The following is a 19,912-nucleotide window of genomic DNA, read 5'->3' on the forward strand; positions in this document are numbered from 1 at the left end:
GCTTGTTTAGCCTAACTAAAAGAAGGTTGAGGGGAGATATGATCGCTCTCTATAAATATATCACAGGAAAAAAATACAGGAGAGGGAGAGGAATTATTTAAGCTCAGCACCAATGTGGACACAAGAAGAAATGGGTATAAACTGGCCAGCAGGAAGTTTAGACTTGAAATCAGACGAAGGTTTCTAACCATCAGAGGAGTGAAGTTTTGGAATAGCCTTCCAAGGGAAGCAGTGGGGGCAAAAGATCTATCTGGTTTTAAGATTCTACTCGATAAGTTTATGGAGGAGATGGTATGATGGGATAATGGGATTTTGGTAATTAACTGATCTTTAAATATTCAGGGTAAATAGGACTAATCCCCTGAGATAGGATATTAGATGGATGGGATTTGAGTTACTCAGGAAAGAATTTTCTGTAGTATCTGGCTTGTGAATTTTGCCCATATGCTCAGGGTTTAGCTGATTGCCATATTTGGGGTCAGGAAGGAATTTTCCTCCAGGGCAGACTGGAAGAGGCCCTGGAGGTTTTTCGCCTTCCTCTGTAGCATGGGGCACGGGTCACTTGAGGGAGGATTCTCTGCTCCTTGAAGTCTTTAAACCACGATTTGAGAACTTCAATAGCTCAGACATAGGTGAGGTTTTTCGTAGGAGTGGGTGGGTGAGATTCTGTGGCCTGCATTGTGCAGGAGGTCGGACTAGATGATCAGAATGGTCCCTTCTGACCTTAGTATCTATGAATATCTTCATACATGATTTAGCTAATGGCATAGAGAGTACACTTATAGTTTGTGGATGATACCAAGCTGGGAGGGGTTGTAAGTGCTTTGGAGGATAGGATTAAAATTTAAAATGATCTGGACAAACTGGAGAAATGGTCTGAAATAAATAGGATGAAATTCAATAAGGAGAAATGCAAGTACTACAGTTAGGAAGGAACAATCAGTTGCAGACATAGAAAATGGAAAATGACTGCCTAGGAAGGAGTACTGTGGAAAGGGACCTGGGATCATAGTGGATCACAAGCTAAATATGAGTTAACAGTGTAATGATGTTGCAAAAAAGCAAACATCATTCTGGGATATATTAGCATGAGTACTGTAAGCAAGACACGAGAAGTAATTCTTCCGCTCTACTCCATGCTGACTAGGCCTCAACTGGAGTATTGTGTCCAGTTCTGAGCACCATATTTCAGGAAAGATGTGGAAAAATTGGAGAAAGTCCAAAGAAGTGCAACAAAAATGATTTAACGTGTAGAAAACATGACGTATGAGGGAAGACTGAAAAAAATTGGGTTTTGTTTAGTCTGAAGAAGAGAAAACAGAGGAGACATGACAATGGGTTTCAAGTACATAAAAGGTTGTTACAAGGAGGAGGGAGAAAAATTATTCTTCTTAACCTCAGAGGATAGGACAAGAGGCAATGGGCTTAAATTGCAGCAAGGGTGGTTTAGATTGGACATTAGGAAAACCTTCCTGTCAGAGTGGTTAAGCACTGGAATAAATTGCCTAGGGAGGTTGTGGAATTTCCATCATTGAAGATTTTTTAAGAGCAGATTGGACAAACACACCTGTCAGGGATGGTCTAGATAATATTTAGTCCTGCCTTGAGTGCAGGGGATTGGACTAGATGACTTCTCAAGGTCCCTTTCAGTTGTAGGATTACCTCAATTTGAGAAATCTAGATTTAGAACCAAGTACTAATCATGTCCTTTAGAACAAGTTTAGCTGCTAACAGTTTCAACACATTAAAGTTTTGCTAAACCTAGTTGGGAATGCTTTAATCTGGATTTAAGATCAAAATTCAGATCATCACATGCTAAAATTCTAAGAATAGTGAAACAGAATAATGGGAAATGTGATGTTTATTTAAAAATAACCACACATTAAAACATGAGTGTTGGAGATAAGTACGGAAGGCAAGAGTATGCTCTGCACTGAAGACTCAGATTGCCAGTTTGAAACAGAGTTTACAATCCTATCTTGTTAAACCACACAAAGATTTACCTGCAACACCATTCAATTCTACCTTCCCCTTCACAAGATTTTGTCCAGTGATTATCTGCAAGGTTTTTCATTGCCACAGCATATTCACATAGAGTTTCCTCATCCTCACAGTGTTCACGCCAGATCTTGTCAAAGTCTCCCACTAAACAAAAACAAAAACAGTGTTAGCAGAATAATATACGTGTTTAATGTTTGCCACCAGAAAGCAGAATCTAGGTCTAAAGATTGTGAAGAAGACATTTAAAGTGTGATCCAAGCATAAATTGATGCAGTGATATTTCCCTAAGTCTAAAGGCACCCTAAAAATATAGCAGCAAAATTGCTCCCATTCATATCAATAGGAGCGTTAATGTATTAAATCTACTTATGACAATTTACATGTCAATATGCTTAGCTATTTACTGCTAATCAAAGCCAACAAGGAAGAGGGATGATTAGAAGAACTGCATAATCTACCTTGAATAACAATTTATTTTGGTGTCATGAAGGGACAAAGCATTACCATTGCTCTCCCTCCCCCATTTGACCTCTGATTGCAGCAGGTGTGAGTATACAGTAACTCCTCACTTAACATTGTCCTGGTTAACACTGTTTCATGGTTACATTGCTAATCAATTAGGGAACATGCTTGTTCAAAGTTGTGCAATGCTCCCTTATAATGTCGTTTGGCAGCTGCCTGCTTTGTCCACTGCTTGCAGGATTCTCTGGAAGAGCAGCCCCTCCTAACAGGGATTAGAACCAGGGGGCTGGCAGTCCACTCTCCCCCCTCTCCCCAATCAGCTCCCCTAAATTCCCTGTAAGGTTTGTGGCTCGGCAGCAGTTTGGTTGGCCCTCCCTGCACTGCCCTGCTGCTCCTGACCTGCTCTCTGCCTTGGAGCTGCTCCCAGGAGCTTTCTGCATTGCTGTCAGGAGGAGGGAGTGGTATGCTCCAGCTGGATAGCGTGGGTTCATCATCATGTTCAGTTTTTGCAGTGAAGCATTTGCAGCTACTGCCCTGAATCTATTATGTTTCCTCCCTCAGTCCATGCTGCCTTGTAGAGTGTGAGGCTACATTAACAATAGCGTATTAACCCTTGAGGGCTCAGCTAAGTGCTAGTTCATCATTTAGCAGCAAGGAATTCCCTGGGAAATATTCCACCCTCTTACTCCACTACCTCAACCAAGCTTCACAAATCATTCATTGCTGTGTACAATATTAAACTATTTGTTTAAAATTGTTTAAAACTTATACTGTATGTGTGTATAAGGTGTTTCGTCTGGCAAAAAAAATTCCCTGGAATCTAACCCCCCCCCATTTACATTAATTCTTATGGGGGAAATTGGATTTGCTTAACATTGTTTTGCATAAAGTCACATTTTTCAGGAACATATCTACAACGTTAAGTGAGGAGTTACTATACAAAAATTTGCTAACTTGCATAACTTAGAAATCTAAGGCAAGCAGCTTAGCTCCTTGTTTAGTCAGACTGCCTGTCCAAGTGTGGTTCAGGGATATTAAGCCAACTTCCTTTCCTTGGAAAGGTTTCAGAAGGCATAAAATGACAGATATCAACAGAATAAGGCACATTTCCAATCTGGCATTTGCATTCTCTCATCTGAGATGGCATTCATGCCATATGGCCAAGAAGCAGACCACATACAGTCTAAATCCAACAAAGAGAGACTGGGGAAACAGGGCAAATAAAAAAAGCTCTAGCACAGATTTGTCTGTCTGCTTCGTGACTAGTACACGGCAGGAAAGTCACTCTACCCCAATTAGTAAATTGGCTGGCTGATCAGAACACTCGAAAGCATATATATGGTACCTTTCATTCTCATTATTTCCCAAAAGCACTGAATTAAGAGGTGCGTGTGTGTTAAATTGTGTAGTTGGCAATAAAAGATATCAGCAGTTACAGCAACAGCCTGGGAGTATGCCTGAGTAGGATGAGATGCAGAAGCACTCCCAAGGAGGATTTTTGGTACAACCTCTGTTCCTCCTGCTGGGTTTCCTTGGAAAAGGCATTTCATGCAGTACCAACATAGGACTGAACAGACACTGGGGGATAGAACGAGAAACTGTGTAAGGCTATAGATACACTAGAGAGCTTTCAGTGGTGCAGCAAGCTCTTTAGTGTAGCCCAGGGGTGGCATACTGTGGCTCTGGAGCCACATGCGGTTCTTCAGAAGTTAATATGCGGTTCCTTGTACAGGTGTACCGCATATCTGGAGCTGGAGCTACAGGCACCTACTTTCCAATGTGCCGGGGGATGTTCACTGCTCAACCCCTGGCTCTGCCACAGGCCCTGCCCCCACTCTGCCCCTGCCTGCCCCCTCCCCTGAGCCTGCAGTGCCCTCGTTCCTCCTCCCCACCCCCTGAGCCTCCTGCAGTGGAGGCCTTCTGGCATGAACAGCTAATCGGAAGGGAGGAGGCAGCACTGATCGGCAGAGCTGCCAATGGGTGGGAGGCCCTGGGAACGGGGTGGGGGAGCTGCTGGGGGGCTGCTGATGTATTACTGTGGCTCTTTGGCAACATACATCGGTAAATTCTAGCTCCTTCTCAGGCTCAGGTTGGCCATCCCAGGTGTAGCCGCTTTAAGATGACAGGAGAGAGCTCCCTGGCAGCTTAATTACTCCAGCCCTCACAAGGAGACGTAGCTTTGTCGGTGGGAGAAGCTCTCCCACTGACACAGCACGCTGTCCACACCAGCGCTTAAGTCGGCATAAGTTATGTAGCGCAGGGGGCTGGCTAATTCAAACCTATGAGTGACATAATTTGTGTTGACTTATTATGTAGTGTAGCCATAGCCTAGACTTCTTCACCCTCCACTGTCTGGTAAGACACTAACACAACTCCTGTAATTTCTCTCTCCTGGTTGTTGGGTTAATGAAGCATGTTTGTGGCTATGCAAAACCAATTTAAGAAATACCAACCACTGACCAGTCCAAGCTTGGGTATAAATAAACTTGATAGTTAATAAATTCTAACATAACCTTAACTGCGGTCTTGCAACTGTTTCACCACAATACTCTGAATCTTGCTAAATTGGGCTCCTGTTAACAGGCCCCACATGATAAATACAAGACTCCTGGATGAAGCTTATCTAAAAGTTACTGGTGCTTTGATTAGTTGCTCTAGTTTATTATTTGTTTACAGAGCATTCAGAAGTATGTTAGACACCTTACACACAAACACAAGAAAGGCAATTCCTGCCCTGAAATGCTTACAGTCTAAGTAGAATCAGGACAAGAAGATGAGTCAAGATAAAAAAAAATAAGGGAACAATACAAAGAAAAAAAGATTACAAATAGAAGATGAGTTAGCTTTGCGGTACTACACTCAATTTTACTCTCTACCATTATCACTCATCACTGTCTTCTGACCACATTCCTAACTGCCATTTTTTCCCCCTTACTAGTTAGCCTTGTCATACCTCTTTTTTCCCATATGTTAAGGTTTTAACCCTAGGCATTCCCCCACCCCTGCCCCCAACATTGTAATGATGCCTCTTCAAACCCTTTCCCAACTCTGAGCCCTCACCTACTCTTTTATTGGTGATCCTTTCACTTTCTCCCTCACCCGAAAAAACAACACTTGTCTAGAGTAGATGTATAATGAATTCAAATGAATTAAATTAGGCAGCATCAGAGGAAGTCTGAGCTGTGTTTGTGGTTTTCTTTAAGTGGCTGGCCCAAGGCAGCTGGATCTGTGAAGTTGTTGTTGCTGTCACCATTTCTCGGGGCTGTCAAAGCAGGACTAACCTAACCACTCTCACCTGCCCTGGGAGCCCTCCTGCTGCTCCAGGGACTGAGCTTCCTTCTGTAAGCAGAGTCAGGATGAGCTGTACTCTGACATCTCATGGCGAGTCATGGTGGTTTGTGGAAAAGAACTTCAGGGGCTGATCTCATTTGCATAGGCACACCCATCCTGCCTAGGTGGTCACTTTGGCTGCTGTAGGAGTCCCAGTTTCTCTGTTATTGGGGCAGGAATAAACTTATTATCCTGATTATGTGAATCAAGGACAGTGGAACTGTACTTGGACTTTTGTTATAATGGAGGGACTCACCATCAACTAAGCAGCACGCGCTAGGCAAGGGTCATGGGTTCCAAAACACAGTGAATGGAGAAAGGCTGGGGATAGGTATTAATACCTGGTGGTATGGGTCCTACAGTGAGGGCCTTACATGCTAATTGCACTTCCTCCTCTCTCCACTGTGGCATATCAGAGCTAATTTTGATTCTATTAGGAATCTAGTTACAGGCTGCTGAGCTGAATTCACTTTGGGCCGATGGTGCACCAGCACTGAGGCTCCCCTACTACAAGCTGAAATCACAAAAGAGCTAAACTTACTAAGAGCTGAAATCACTGAGTGTTGTGTTAAGTAGTGGGGGAGCCTGAAGATATATTGCGGAGCAGTTTGCGGAACAACTGGCAGAGCAGAGCGGCTCTTGGAGCAGAGCAGTTTGCGGGACGGCTGGAGCGGCTCATGGGACAGCTGGCAGAGCAGACCGGCACAGTTTGTGGGATGCCTGGAGCAGCTCATGGGGGTGGCTGGCAGAGTGGAGCAATTCGTGGAATAGCTGGTGGAGCGGAGCGGAGCCCCATGGAGAGGTGGGGCAATCGGCTTTGGACCACGTAAGGTGCCCCTTAACCCCCACCCCAACCTCCACCCAGGTGTGGAGGTAAAACTCTGCAGATTAACTTTCGAACTCTGGGGCTGCACTGACCAGGGACAGAGACTTTTGGGGTGTTGGACTTTTGGGACTTTAGGTTGCTGGACTCAAGAACTAAAGGAAAAGGACACGGCCGAATTTGCTTGGGGTGGGTTTTTGCTCATGGGTTGCATTAGGAATCCTGTTAGTGGTGTTTCCCCAACATAATGCCACATTGTTTCTCTCAGTTATTAAAAGGCTTTGCTACACTCAGACTCTGTGCTTGCGAGAGGGAAAGTATTGCCTCTTGGAGGCGCCCAGCGGGGGTGGTATATATTTCTCCCAGGTCACTGGGTGGGGGCTTGAGCCGGTTTTGCATTGTATTATTGGAATGGAACCCCTAGATACTGAACCCGGCCCTTGTTGCTGCCAACTCTGATGGGCAGATGGGTTACATTTGTGTCAAAAAGAAAAGACCAAAAAGGACATAGGCGAAGACATTACTTAAATTGTAAAGAAATGAGAAATTATATTTCTGCCCCTTTCAAGTATGGCAAAAACTAAAAACTAGCTTTTAAAGTCTACCTTATTGCCATGTCTTATTTCCCTAACCTACACCTCCCTGGTAGCATAAATTTAAGATGTGATTTAAGTGATAAATATTTAATACTGCATAGCTGAACTCCTTAAAACACAATTTCCCCTTTCTCCTCTATATTTCTTTTCATATTTATCATGTTTACTCTAGTATTGTTGCACTGAGGAGGCACTTCATTTTGAGACACTCCCATTCCTCTCAAAGGCTTCATATGCAGCAAGACAATTACCCACCCGACAAGTAATATATTCACAGTGCAAACTGAAATGGGAGAGTGATAGTTCAGTGGTTTGAGCATTGGCCTGCTAAACCCAGGGTTGTGAGTTCAATCCTTGAGGGGGCCATTTAGGGATCTGGGGCAAAAATTGGGGGGTTGGACTAGATAACCTCCTGAGGTCCCTTCCAACCCTGATATTCTATGATTCTATAAACCTCAAACCATCCCCTGGAATTCCACCTTAACAACAAAAATCCTCAACTGACTTGAATATGCTTAAAAGCATACTTTTCACTTCAAACTGAATAGGATATTGATAGAACAATCACATTCACATGTCCTTTAAATTGAAAGCAAAGTGTTGAAAAGACTCACTATTTGTGGACAAACTCCAAAAAGTGTTTGCCACATCTGGATTTCAAGTCAGCACCAATGGTGAATTAATATATTCAAACTTCGTACCTAATTGGGCTTGCTGCTTAAGTTTCAGAGTTATAATAGAAATGCAGACTGCAGTACATTGGTTACAGAACATAAGCTAATGAACCTTCAGATCTAGATGGGATAGAAACTGATTTATGAATCAAAGCTTAGGTAACGATAAATGCAGTGGAATTTACAGGAAGGACTTTGCATAGCAAATTTGAGCTACATGGATGACTGGAAATAAAAAATACAATATGAAAATGTCTCATGGACTATTTAAAAAGAATGTACTAAAGACTGATCATGAGGTGTCAAAGCTTATGTTTGAGAATAACCTAGAATTAATCAGGAATTCTTACATAAAATCAGAAGTTTCAGAATAGCAGCCATGTTAGTCTGTATCCGCAAAAAGAAAAGGAGTACTAGTGGCACCTTAGAGACTAACAAATTTATTTGAGCATAAGCTTTCATGAGCTACAGCTCACTTCATTGGATGCATGCAGTTGAAAATACAGTGGGGAGAGATTTACATACACAGAGAACGTGAAACAATGGGTTTTACAATACACACTAACGAGCGATCAGGTAAGGTGAGCTATTACCAGCAGGAGAATGGGGGGGGGGGGACCTTTTGTAGTGATAATCAAGGTGGGCCATTTCCAGCAGTTCACAAGAATGTCTCAGGAACAGCCGGGGGGGGGGGGGGGGAGGGCGGAAGGAGGAGAGAGATAAACATGGGGAAATAGTTTTACTTCGTGTAATGACCCATCCACTCCCAGTCTCTATTCAAGCCTAAATCAGTTGTATCCAGTTTGCAAATTAATTCCAATTCAGCAGTCTCTCGCTGGAGCCTATTTCTGAAGTTTTTTTGTTGAAGAATTACAACTTTTAGGTCTGTAATCGAGTGACCAAAGAGATTGAAGCATTCTCAGACTGGTTTTTGAAGGTTATAATTCTTGATGTCTGATTTGTGTCCATTTATTCTTTTACGTAGAGACTGTCCAGTTCGGCCAATGTACATGGAAGAGGGGCACTGCTGGCACATGATGGCATATATCACCTTGGTAGACGTGCAGGTGAACGAGCCTCTGATAGTGTGGCTGATGTGATTAGGCCCTATGATGGTGTCCCCTGAATAGATATGTGGACACAGTTGGCAACAGGCTTTGTTGCAATGATAGGTTCCTGGGTTAGTGGTTCTGTTGTGTGGTTGCTGGTGAGTATTTGCTTCAGGTTGGGGGGCTGTCTGTAAGCAAGGACTGGCCTGTCTCCCAAGATCTGTGAAGGTGATGGGTCATCCTTCAGGATAGGTTGTAGATCCTTGATGATGCGTTGGAGAAGTTTTAGTTGGGGGCTGAAGGTGATGGCTAGTGGCGTTCTGTTATTTTCTTTGTTGGGCCTGTCCTGTAGTAGGTAACTTCTGGGTACTCTTCTGGCTCTGTCAATCTGTTTCTTCACTTCAGCAGGTGGGTACTCTAGTTGTAAGAATGCTTGATAGAGATCTTGTAGGTGTTTATCTCTGTCTGAGGGGTTGGAGCAAATGCAGTTGTATCGTAGAGCTTGGCTGTAGACAATGTATCGTGTGGTGTGGTCTGGATGAAAATTGGAGGTATGTAGGTAGGCATAGCAGCCAGTAGGTTTCCGGTATAGGGTGGTGTTTATGTGACCATCGCTTATTAGCACCATAGTGTCCAGGAAGTGGATTTCTTGTGTGGACTGGTCCAGGGGGCTTCCTTGAATAATATTTTCTCGTGTCCCTTATATTAAGCTCTGCACTTCAGATAATCATTGCCTCCAGTTCATCTTTACCATAGGGATTCCTTAATTTCATCATAGGGTGTCAAGTACAGATGTGAGTGTTGTCTCCATCTCTACCCTCCCATGCAATTTAAATCCTATTTTAAAAAAAAAAAAAGAAAAAAAAAAGCTGTTCTATACCCCATTCCTCTCATAAAAGATATCAGTCATGCAAGCGTCAGACCCGGGAGATTCCGATTTATAATGACCGCTCATAATATGAGTTTTACAAGCCTTTCAGGTCCCTGCAGCAGCTCTACTTTAAAAAAAATTGTGTTTCTGTTTGGTTCCCTCTCTCCAGGGTTGTTAAAAATAATGTATTAGCAGTTCTGTATGTCCTGGAAGATTAATTCTTTAAGCAGTTACTTGTTTACCTGTCCTTGCAATTCTGTCATTGAATGCAAAAACAACTGATGATCCAGGAGAGAGTCCTTATAGCAGTATATTCTAGGATATGATGCAGAAGTCCAATCCCATGTATCTTGCTAAAATGCATTCCCAGACTATGCTCTCCATCCATGTAAGCCTTCTTCAGGCTTAAACAAAAAAAAGTATTTAGTTTGTTGTCCTACCCCGCTCCCCACCCTCTTTTTTCCCCTAAATAAAGTCCTTCACACATTCACCTTTAAGTAGTGCTAAGTTTTCAGAAAAGGTAACTATAATCAATTAAATGGGTAATTTCTTAGAAGAAATTACATTTAGTTAGAAAAAAATTCTTGACAGGACAAAGTTAAAGAAGCCCAGCCAAAGACAAAACTTTTATTTGTATTTAGAGAGGGCAGTGAGGCTACAGTCTAAAGAAAATTGCATTCCCACTTCCAGTTTCTGAAACTGGAACGGAAATAAGTGATTTATTTGAACAACTTTAGATGAACAAGTGACTTAATATCTAAGTTCTGACTATATACAGCACCATAAAGAATGAGAAGCAGGATCCCTGTAGCAAAGGTGAGAGGATACTTCTATATAAGTCTTTCATTTGATTAAGCACGATTCTTTTCCTCAGTTTCTTCTGCATTTTAGCTCAGGATGTGTCAGTGGGCAGCACCAGATGCTTCAAAAGAAAACGCAAGAACTATCGCAGAAAGCAACTGTGGGATAATCTGTCCCTGACAAAGGCGTCATCCTTGCACCTACTATGGCACTGATTCTGGTGATTAATCAGAGCCTTATTGTTGCACCAAACAATAAGACCATCAGTTTTAAACATATGGATCATGAAATCTGTGATATTTTTAATCAAAGCCCAAATTTATGCATTATTTCCTTTCAGGAGGGTACGGAGATTTAATTTGTGCTTCAAGAGTCAGTGGAAAGAGTGATAAGTTAAACATTTTTAAAAAGCAATAGCACTATCCAGGCACAACTGAGACTAAAAGAGTTCACTGTAACAACTTCCACAAGAAAAACAAGAATTCTGACTATGGTTTCTAGTCTTTGTCATCCATCTCCTGAACATAGTTGTCAGGTGGTGATAGATTCTATAGGTAAACTCACAAGCACATATTGTTCTTCCCATTATAGTGCTTCCAACTACATTTCACAAGTGGATCATAGCTAATAGTAAACAAGAAAACTCACAGATCTGACCAAGTATTACACAGTCAATAGACTGCACTTCATATCATATTCTGAGAGTTACCTATACTAGGTCTTCATAACACAACACATATGGTGGTATTTCTTACCCAATAATGTAAAGTGCTTTAAGAACTTTAGATGAAAAGGTGTCATGTATGTGCAAATTATAATGCAAGTCCCCGTTCACAGAAGACTCCATTGGGGCACATCAGCTCTTTGTATGAAGTATGTGTGTAGTCATTATGATCAATCATGCTTCGTTTGCCATTCAGCATATTTAAAATGGAACCAAAGATGCAGTTCTGGCCTATAATGACTACAAAGTTACCGTATATACTCGATCATAACTGGCTTTGTTTATAAGCCGACCCCCCAAGATGGATAAGTAAAAATGGTAAAAACTGTATGACCCTTTCATAAGGCGACCCTATATTTCAGGGGTTGGCAAACTTCAGCTCCCAGCCCATCATCAGGGTAAGCTGCTGGTGGGTCGGTATGTTTTGTTTACCTGGAGCTTTCTCAGGCACGGAGCCCCTCAGCTCCCAGTGGTCGCAGTTTGCCATTCCCAGCCAATGGGAGCTGCGGGAAGTGGTGCCATTTCCCGCAGCTCCCATTGGCTGGGAACGGCAAACCACGGGTACAGGGAACTGAGAGGCTCCATACCTGCAGATGCTCCAGATAAACAAAACAACAATGTATTAAATATTCAATTCAATAATTTCATAGAGTTTAAAATCATCAAATTTTGGTATAGACCCGTTAAAAGCCAACCCCCACTCTTTGATGCATCACTTTTTTACAAAAAATATTCGGTTTATGAACAAGTATATACAGTACCTTTCTAATTGGCAACTGAAACGGCAGAGTTCACTCAAAAAAAAATGCCACACACTAGAATGGAATGACTTATTGCCTGACACCAATAGCTGATTTTTTTTTTAATTTATTTTAAGAGAACAGAGAGGTGTTGATTACCCAAATATACAGTATCGGTTTCCACAAGTTAAAAATTATAAAAACTGCATTCTTAAATTAGGATTATCAATGGCAATTAAGAAATATGATTACTTTAATTTTTTGACCTCAGCTATATTTCACTTCATTAGTACATACTGAGTGCATTGGCATGTCACGTTACATATGCAGCTTTTTTACTATTTAAATATACAGTTTACTATTAAATATACTGAAAACAGTCATTTAAAAAAGGACTTGAACTATTTTATTAATGCACTTTTATTTGTAACATGTTGTAAGATGGTGTGGGCAAACTACGGCCTGGATCCAGCCCCTCAGGATTTTGGATCTGGCCCGCAGATTTGCCACACCCACCCCGCTCCCAGAAGTGACCAGCACCACGACCAGGGGTACTGCTCCTGCCTGTGGGTACCTCTCCCTGTCATAAATATAAAGGGAAGGGTAACCACCTTTCTGTATACAGTGCTACTCCTCCAGGCCAGAGGCAAAGTCTTTTTACCTATAAAGGGTTAAGAAGTTCGGGTAACCTGGCTGGCACCTCACCCAAAATGACCAATGAGGGGACAAGACACTTTCAAATCTGGAGGGTGGGAAAAAAGGCTTTTGTCTGCCTGTGTGATACCTTTGCGGGGAACAGAAGAATGCAAGCCCTCCAACTCCTGTACAGTTAGTAAGTAATCTAGCTAGAAAATGTGTTAGGTTTTCTTTGTTTTGGCTTGTGAAATTCGCTGTGCTGGAGGAAATGTGTATTCCTGTTCTTGCGTCTTTTTGTAACTTAAGGTTTTGCCTAGAGGGATTCTCTACGTTTTGAATCTGACTGCCTGTAAGATTATCTTCCATTCTGATCTTACAGAGTTGTTCTCTTATCTGTTTTTGTTCTTCTAATAAAGTTCTGTTTTTTAAGAATCTGATCGGATTTCTTGGGTCTTAAAAATCCAAAGCTGGTTTATGCTCATCTTGTTTATTCTCAAGCCTCCACAGGAAAGGATATTTTCTGGAATTAGGAACTCCAAGTGGTCCTTTCCCCGTTCTTTGTCTAAATCACTTGGTGGCAGCATACCGTTCAAGGACAAGACGAAATTTGTGCCTTGGGAAAGTTTTAACCTAAGATGGTAAAAATAAGCTTAAGGGGTCTTCATGCGGGTCCCCACATCTGTACCCTAGAGTTCAGAATGGGGAAGGAACCTTGACACCCCCGAAGCTCCCATTGGCCAGGAATGGGGAACCGCAGCCAATGGGAGCTTGGGAGGAGATACCTACAGGCAAGTTCAGCATGTGGAGCTCTCTGTCCCACCCCTTCTTCCAGGGGCCGCAGAGACGTGGTGCCGGCCATTTGCCGGAACGGGGCAAGGGCCAGGAAGCCTGCCCTGACCCCAGTGCACGCCACTGCCACCCCAAAGCTGCTCCAGGTAAGCGGCGCCAGGCCAGAGCCCAAACCCCTCCTGCATCCCACACCCCAACTCCATGCCCTGAGCCCCCTGTCTGCACCTCAGCCCCCCTGAGCTTCCTGCCGCATCCCTCACCCCTCCTGCACCCCAGCCCCCTTCCCCAAGCCCCCTTGTACACGCTGCACCCCTGCTCTGACCCAACCCCTTGCCCTGAGCCCCTTCCTGCACAGCACGCCCCGTCCCCCATACCAACTCCCTGCCCTACATTCATGGCCCTGCAAGCAATTTTCCCCACCCAGATGTGGCCCTCAGCCAAAAAGTTTGCCCACCCCTGTTGTAACTAATTTCATCAGGTGTTCTACTCTCAGAAGGTTCAATTGATGTAAACTGTAGAATAAACTAAAAAGTTAATCAGCTTGAAATAAAGATAGTAAAAACTGATACTCAGACAATAACCTTTTAGATACAGCACTGTAACATTACCCTATCTATTAAACACAAAACAGACCATTCAAATGAAAAAAGTCTGAAGTATACACAGAACATAACTTAAAAGAAATTGAAAGTAAGAAGTTGTCACTAATAATTTTAGAGTGCCTTGAAGTCCTTTAAAAAGTACAAAACAAAAACAATAAATAGCTAAGTGTGTTTTGGTAATTAAATTGATATTTCTTTCACTAGAAATATATTACTTATTCACCATTTTAGGCATGTTTTATGAAACAGAATACATTCCCTGCAAATCTCTAGATTTAAACAAAAAAACTGAATAATTACACCATCCACATAAAGTCAACTTCAAATCTTGACAACAAGAATTTTCTTAACTTATGGTAAACCTCCTTTGTGCAAAAAAGAAGATGCGAGTTGGGCAAAACTGAGGATGGCAACTTTGGTAAAGGTTTTGTTAGTGGAGTTTATTAAATTTTTGTTATATTAATGTTGCTGCCAGGATAGTGTTCCATAAATAAATACTGGCATAGTGTTGATAGAAGTATTTTTAAGAGTTTGCTATGGCAATCCAGAACTATAGACAAGGGTAATACACATTTATTTCATTTTATATGTCATGTTACTATACTTATGCTTTTGTTTTAATTTTAGTAAAAGGGATGCAAACCATTGTATAACAATAGTAAAACAAAACAGATTTGGATAGAATTTGGAGCGGCACTGTCCTCAAGAATCATCTATTTTTTTAAAAAAAAAATCCATAAATGTCACTGAGAAATATAAAGTGACAATTAAGCTGATTCAAAACATAGTGCGTGAGCTTCTCCATGCTGCTCTTCTCTATTTAGCAAAAAAAATTCATAGAACTGTGCATCTTCGTTGGTCCCAGAGAGAAAACTCAAATATAGCATGTTGTCTACTGCTGCATTAAAAACATTTTTATGTTTCTACAAAGATGCTTACAGATGCACCCCTTTAATCTTCCATTTTTAAAGGAAAGCAACATCTGTTAGTTGCACGGATACAATGACACTGCTGGAAGATTCCAAACGTCAAAAGCCTAGCTATGGCAACATCCCATTTGTACTGTAAAAGTTCTGCTTAGATTTTAACTAGAATATGTTGCAATCAATAGACTAATTTTTAACATGCCTCAGTGTTCCACATAAGGAACAATTTAAGTGTTCGTAAAAATACCTCTGGTTCCTCACTGAAATAGTATATCAGTTTACACAACATGCTGAACAGCAATAAATGGGAACAAACATTGTCAACTAGGGCAGTGGTTCTCAGCTGGGGGACCTCAGACTATTATCTAAGGGGTCCACAAAAGTTTGTCATTACCATAGAACAGGGGTTTTCAACCTGTGGTCCATGGACTCTTGGGGGTCCACAGGCTATGTCTAAGATTTCCAAAGGGATCCGCACCTCCCGTAGAAATTTTTTTGAGATCTGCATATGAAAGAAGGTGGGGAACCACTGAGTGAGGGCAATGTTAGGTTAAAAAATTCCTAGAAAAACTCCAAATGACAAATTCCACACTGTTCTTAATGTCTGAGCGGACAACTCATTTTATTATTGCCAAACTATCAAATCAGACTCTAGACTTCAGATACATCCACCTACTGTACCAACACCATTTTATACAATTTAAATAATTAAAATGGAATATATTCTTACATTATAGTCCACTAATTGACTCTCTCTCATCCTATCCCCATTATCAGAGGAACATAAGTTGGATAACATACAACTTATCCAATTCTCTGCTGTAAGACTCTGGTATGCGATGATGGAAAAATACCCAGTGCTGCATTATGCAACAAGTATGTCCTCTTGGTGCTACAGTACTTGAAGATGTGGCTGTTGCTAAGCAGAAAAAAAAGTTAATTAAATTAGGAATGCTACCCACTATCTTATTCCACTTAAAACATTCAGCATGTTCAAAATTCTAGAAATTTACTAATCATCTGCCTTCTTCTCACACAACATACTTACTATTTCAATGGAGCTCAAACTATTTTGCAAGACTAGTTTGTCTAATTTTATATTTGTCCAAAACGGAATATACTTTAAGACTTATTTACATGAAAAGTAAGGGTAATTAGATATTGATTATTTCTCATAAGTGAAATAATTTGCTTTACAAACTTTAACTTGCATTTTGTGATCCAATCTGAAAAAAGGATGACTCCACTAATAGTGACAACGAAATATGAGCAAACTACCATTTAGCTATACATTCCTCCGTCTGTCAACACAAAACTCTTTTGAGGCTATGCAGTAAGTTATCCCATAAATTTCAGAAGAAAATTCATAGCTGATATGACCACATTACTTAACTCCCTCACTTAAATTTGACGTAATATTTTATTTATTTTTAATTTGATCTTCATAGAAAGAAGAGCAAAAATTTCATCTTTAAACATACAATTAGGGATGTAAAAGGTTAACCGGTAACCCATTAACCCCAGCGGTCGGAGTGGGCACCTAGGCCCAGCCAGAGTGACTCCAGCCTGATCCGTGCCAGGCTCACCGGAGCTACCACGGTACACAGTTAAACAATTAAATATAATTTTAATCTTTTAACTGATCAACTTTTTAAAGTGCTATTTACATCCCTACATACAATAGCTCTGCTACTACTAGAGCAACGCTAAAAACTTTGCACAGCTTATGTTATCCAAGGCTGATGCAAATTCTAGTTTATAATGTCTCATAATAGACTACTTATAAGCTCAAATGGAAGGTATTTGAACGAGAGACCTAGTCAGACTACTTTATGCTGGGCCTCAAATGCATATTCAGCTCACATTGCATAAATAAGTGTACAGTACAGACCCAAGAATACAAAAGCAAATGATGTCACTTGTTAAACTGATATCATGCATTGACATGCAACATCAGTTTTGGATATACTATATATGAAACAATACAAATATACCAAAAATAAAAAATCTTTGTTATTTAAAAGTAATGCTTGAAAAGTACATAAAGGATCATATGATCACCTATTGTCCATTTTTGGAGTCTTTAACAGGAGGTATGGGGGATTTTTTAGAATTGTTTGAATCACAGATATATGTGCTTTTTTTTCCATCTCAATTTAGAATACATTTCTCTACCAAACATACTTTGACAGTTACAGATGTACTTTCCCTCCGTTTTCAAAGAGGCTTTTTGTTTGGTCACTTCCTTTTTTGTGCAGTTATATCTGTAATGCCACTGTTCAGGTTGGTAGAAACCCAATAACATAGTTTGTTATTTAACTTCTACAGATCCAGAAAAGGGGGTACAAGCAAAGCACAAACAAACAACAACTTGTTTCTTAGGAAAGCACCTTCCAGCTCTCAAACGTTTATTGTTGTAAGGTCAGTCACATTTTGGGGCTAATTACATGACATTATTACTAAAAAATTAAAGCCTTAACGAACTTCTGAATCCGATGACTATTACTGTTTGAAAATGTAATTGTTGGTATCTACAAGTATTTCCCTCTTTCTAGTGTGAGATTTAAAAAAAAATGATGAATAGCACTGGCTCTATAATGATATTTAAATTAAGTTTTTTTAAAAGAATATAGAAACAGTAATGCTTATTAGATTGATGTTATATGTTAGCTATAGAAAATTTAAGTGGCTTTGATATTGGTGATTTCTACAGACATTTTTCTTTCTTTTTAAAGAAAGTCAGACAGCCCAGTATTTTAGTGCAATTTCCTGTTTTGCTTTTTACCATGGTCAAATATCTTTTTAATTCTTCAAAGAGTATCTAGGGGGAGTTTTTCAAAGGCACTCAACTCCACTGGATTTAGATGGAAGTAAGGCACTTGTAAATTTCCCGTCTAAACTGTGTATAAAACCTGCTTGTCCACGGATAACGTCGCACAGAAGACACTTACTTAAGAAGCTTCACATGACTGTACTGCTACAAAAGGAACAATTCACTTAAAGAGGAGATCTCCCCCACAGTTATTTTGGGGAAGATACGGAAAGAATGATCTGTACTGCAAAAGTGATTTTTGGTTAGGGTTGGGGTTTTTTTGGCTGGTTGGGTTTTTTTTGGGGGAGGAGGAGGAAAGATTCTAGCATGTACACATAATCCTTCCTTCCTGTTAGTATTTTTTTTAAATGGTAAAATATACACTTTATATTCTTTGTTAAAGACTTAACATTGTTAAAAGAAATCCTTTTAAAAAAATGGGGAAAATGTTTTGATTTTATTGTGAAGTCAGGAGATTGAAAAAACAGATAAACTGAAGCCCACTTCATTGGATGCATAGAATGGGACGTATAGTAAGAGATACACACACACACACACACACACACACACACAGATAAGTTGGAAGTTACCATACAAACCGGACAGTCTCTATGCAAAAGAATAAATGGACACAAATCTGACATCAGGAATCATAACATTCAAAAACCGGTAGGAGAACACTTCAACCTCTCTGGCCACTCAGTAAAAGATTTCAGGGTGGCAATTTTGCAACAGAAAAGCTTCAAAAACAAACTCCAACGAAAAAAGAAAAGGAGTAACAAATTTATTTGAGCATAAGCTTTTGTGAGCTACAGCTCACTTCATCGGATGAGCTGTAGCTCACGAAAGCTTATGCTCAAATACATTTGTTAGTCTCTAAGGTGCCACAAGTACTCCTTTTCTTTTTGCGAATACAGACTAACAGGGCTGCTACTCTGAAACTCCAATGAGAAACTGCTGAGCTTTAATTAATATGCAAACTAGATATCATTAACTTGGGTTTGAACAGAGACTGGGAGTGGCTGGGTCATTACACATATTGAATCTATTTCCCTAAGTTAAGTATCTTCACACCTTCTTAGTAACTGTCTAAATGGGCCATCTTGATTATCACTACAAAAGTTTTTTTCTCCTGCTGATAATAGCTCTTCTTAACTAATTAGCCTATCACAGTTTGTATGGTAACTTCCAACTTATCTGTATGTATATATCTTACTATATGTTCCATTCTATGCAACCAATGAAGTGGGTTGTAGCCCACGAAATCTTATGCTCCAATATATTTGTCAGTCTCTAAAGGTGCTACAAGTACTCCTGTTCTTTTTGCGGATACAAACCAACACGGCTGCTACTCTGAAACCTGTCAAACTGAAGGGTGAAGATAAGCTCTACAGAGCTATAAAAAAGCTTCAGTGAATGATAGATGAACTCAAACAGAAGTGATGACATTTTGATTCTATACAGCATTGCCAAGAAGCGCTATATTAATTATAGGTGACGCTGGTAGTGCCACTTATAGTTAAGATTGCCCAACACTTTCCTTTAGAAGCAATGTTTGCAGCAGCTTATAAAACTGCGCCAAACTGTTTGGGCTAAATTTTTCTATGCTTAGTGACTGCCTGAGGCTGAATTTTTTTGTGAAGTTTCATGGAGCAACTGAGGAATGCAAATGTTGAGCAGGACTTTCCCTACAACTGCTCCTCCTGGCTGTGGTGCCAGATACCAGAAAAGAGAACAGGAAAAATGTCTCTCTTGTATTCTCACTGTCCCCTCCTTTCTTTGCTGTGGAAAAAGAAGTAGGTGATCATGTGATTTAAGATCAGAATGCATAATCAGGAGGGGGCAGAATTAGAGCACATGGGTAACCCTAGTTCTATTTCCTAACTTTTGAGTGCCTTGACTTTGCAACCTTAGCATTCTTTTAATATAGTTTTTGGGGATGCAGTTTATACATTAAATTTCACAGATTAGAGCTGAGGGTGTTTTTAGTTATCAGTTTGATTTATTCATAGTTATTTATTTATTTGAACCACAGAGGTCTAGGATAGTTGCACGTAGATGTTACTTTTTAATTAC

General features: G+C 40.5%; 1 protein-coding gene across 1 annotated transcript in view; it reads right to left on the bottom strand.

The window, feature by feature from the left end:
- BMT2 (base methyltransferase of 25S rRNA 2 homolog) overlaps nucleotides 1–19,912 on the bottom strand; it is an 82,902-nt gene that overhangs the window by 54,889 nt on the left and 8,101 nt on the right. Inside the window, exon 2 of the mRNA XM_038368614.2 lies at nucleotides 2,004–2,145. Coding sequence (XP_038224542.2) covers nucleotides 2,004–2,145 — 142 coding nt within the window. The remainder of the gene's footprint in view (nucleotides 1–2,003; nucleotides 2,146–19,912) is intronic.

This window comes from Dermochelys coriacea, chromosome 1 (genome assembly GCF_009764565.3).
Source record: "Dermochelys coriacea isolate rDerCor1 chromosome 1, rDerCor1.pri.v4, whole genome shotgun sequence".
NCBI classification, from domain to species: domain Eukaryota; kingdom Metazoa; phylum Chordata; order Testudines; family Dermochelyidae; genus Dermochelys; species Dermochelys coriacea.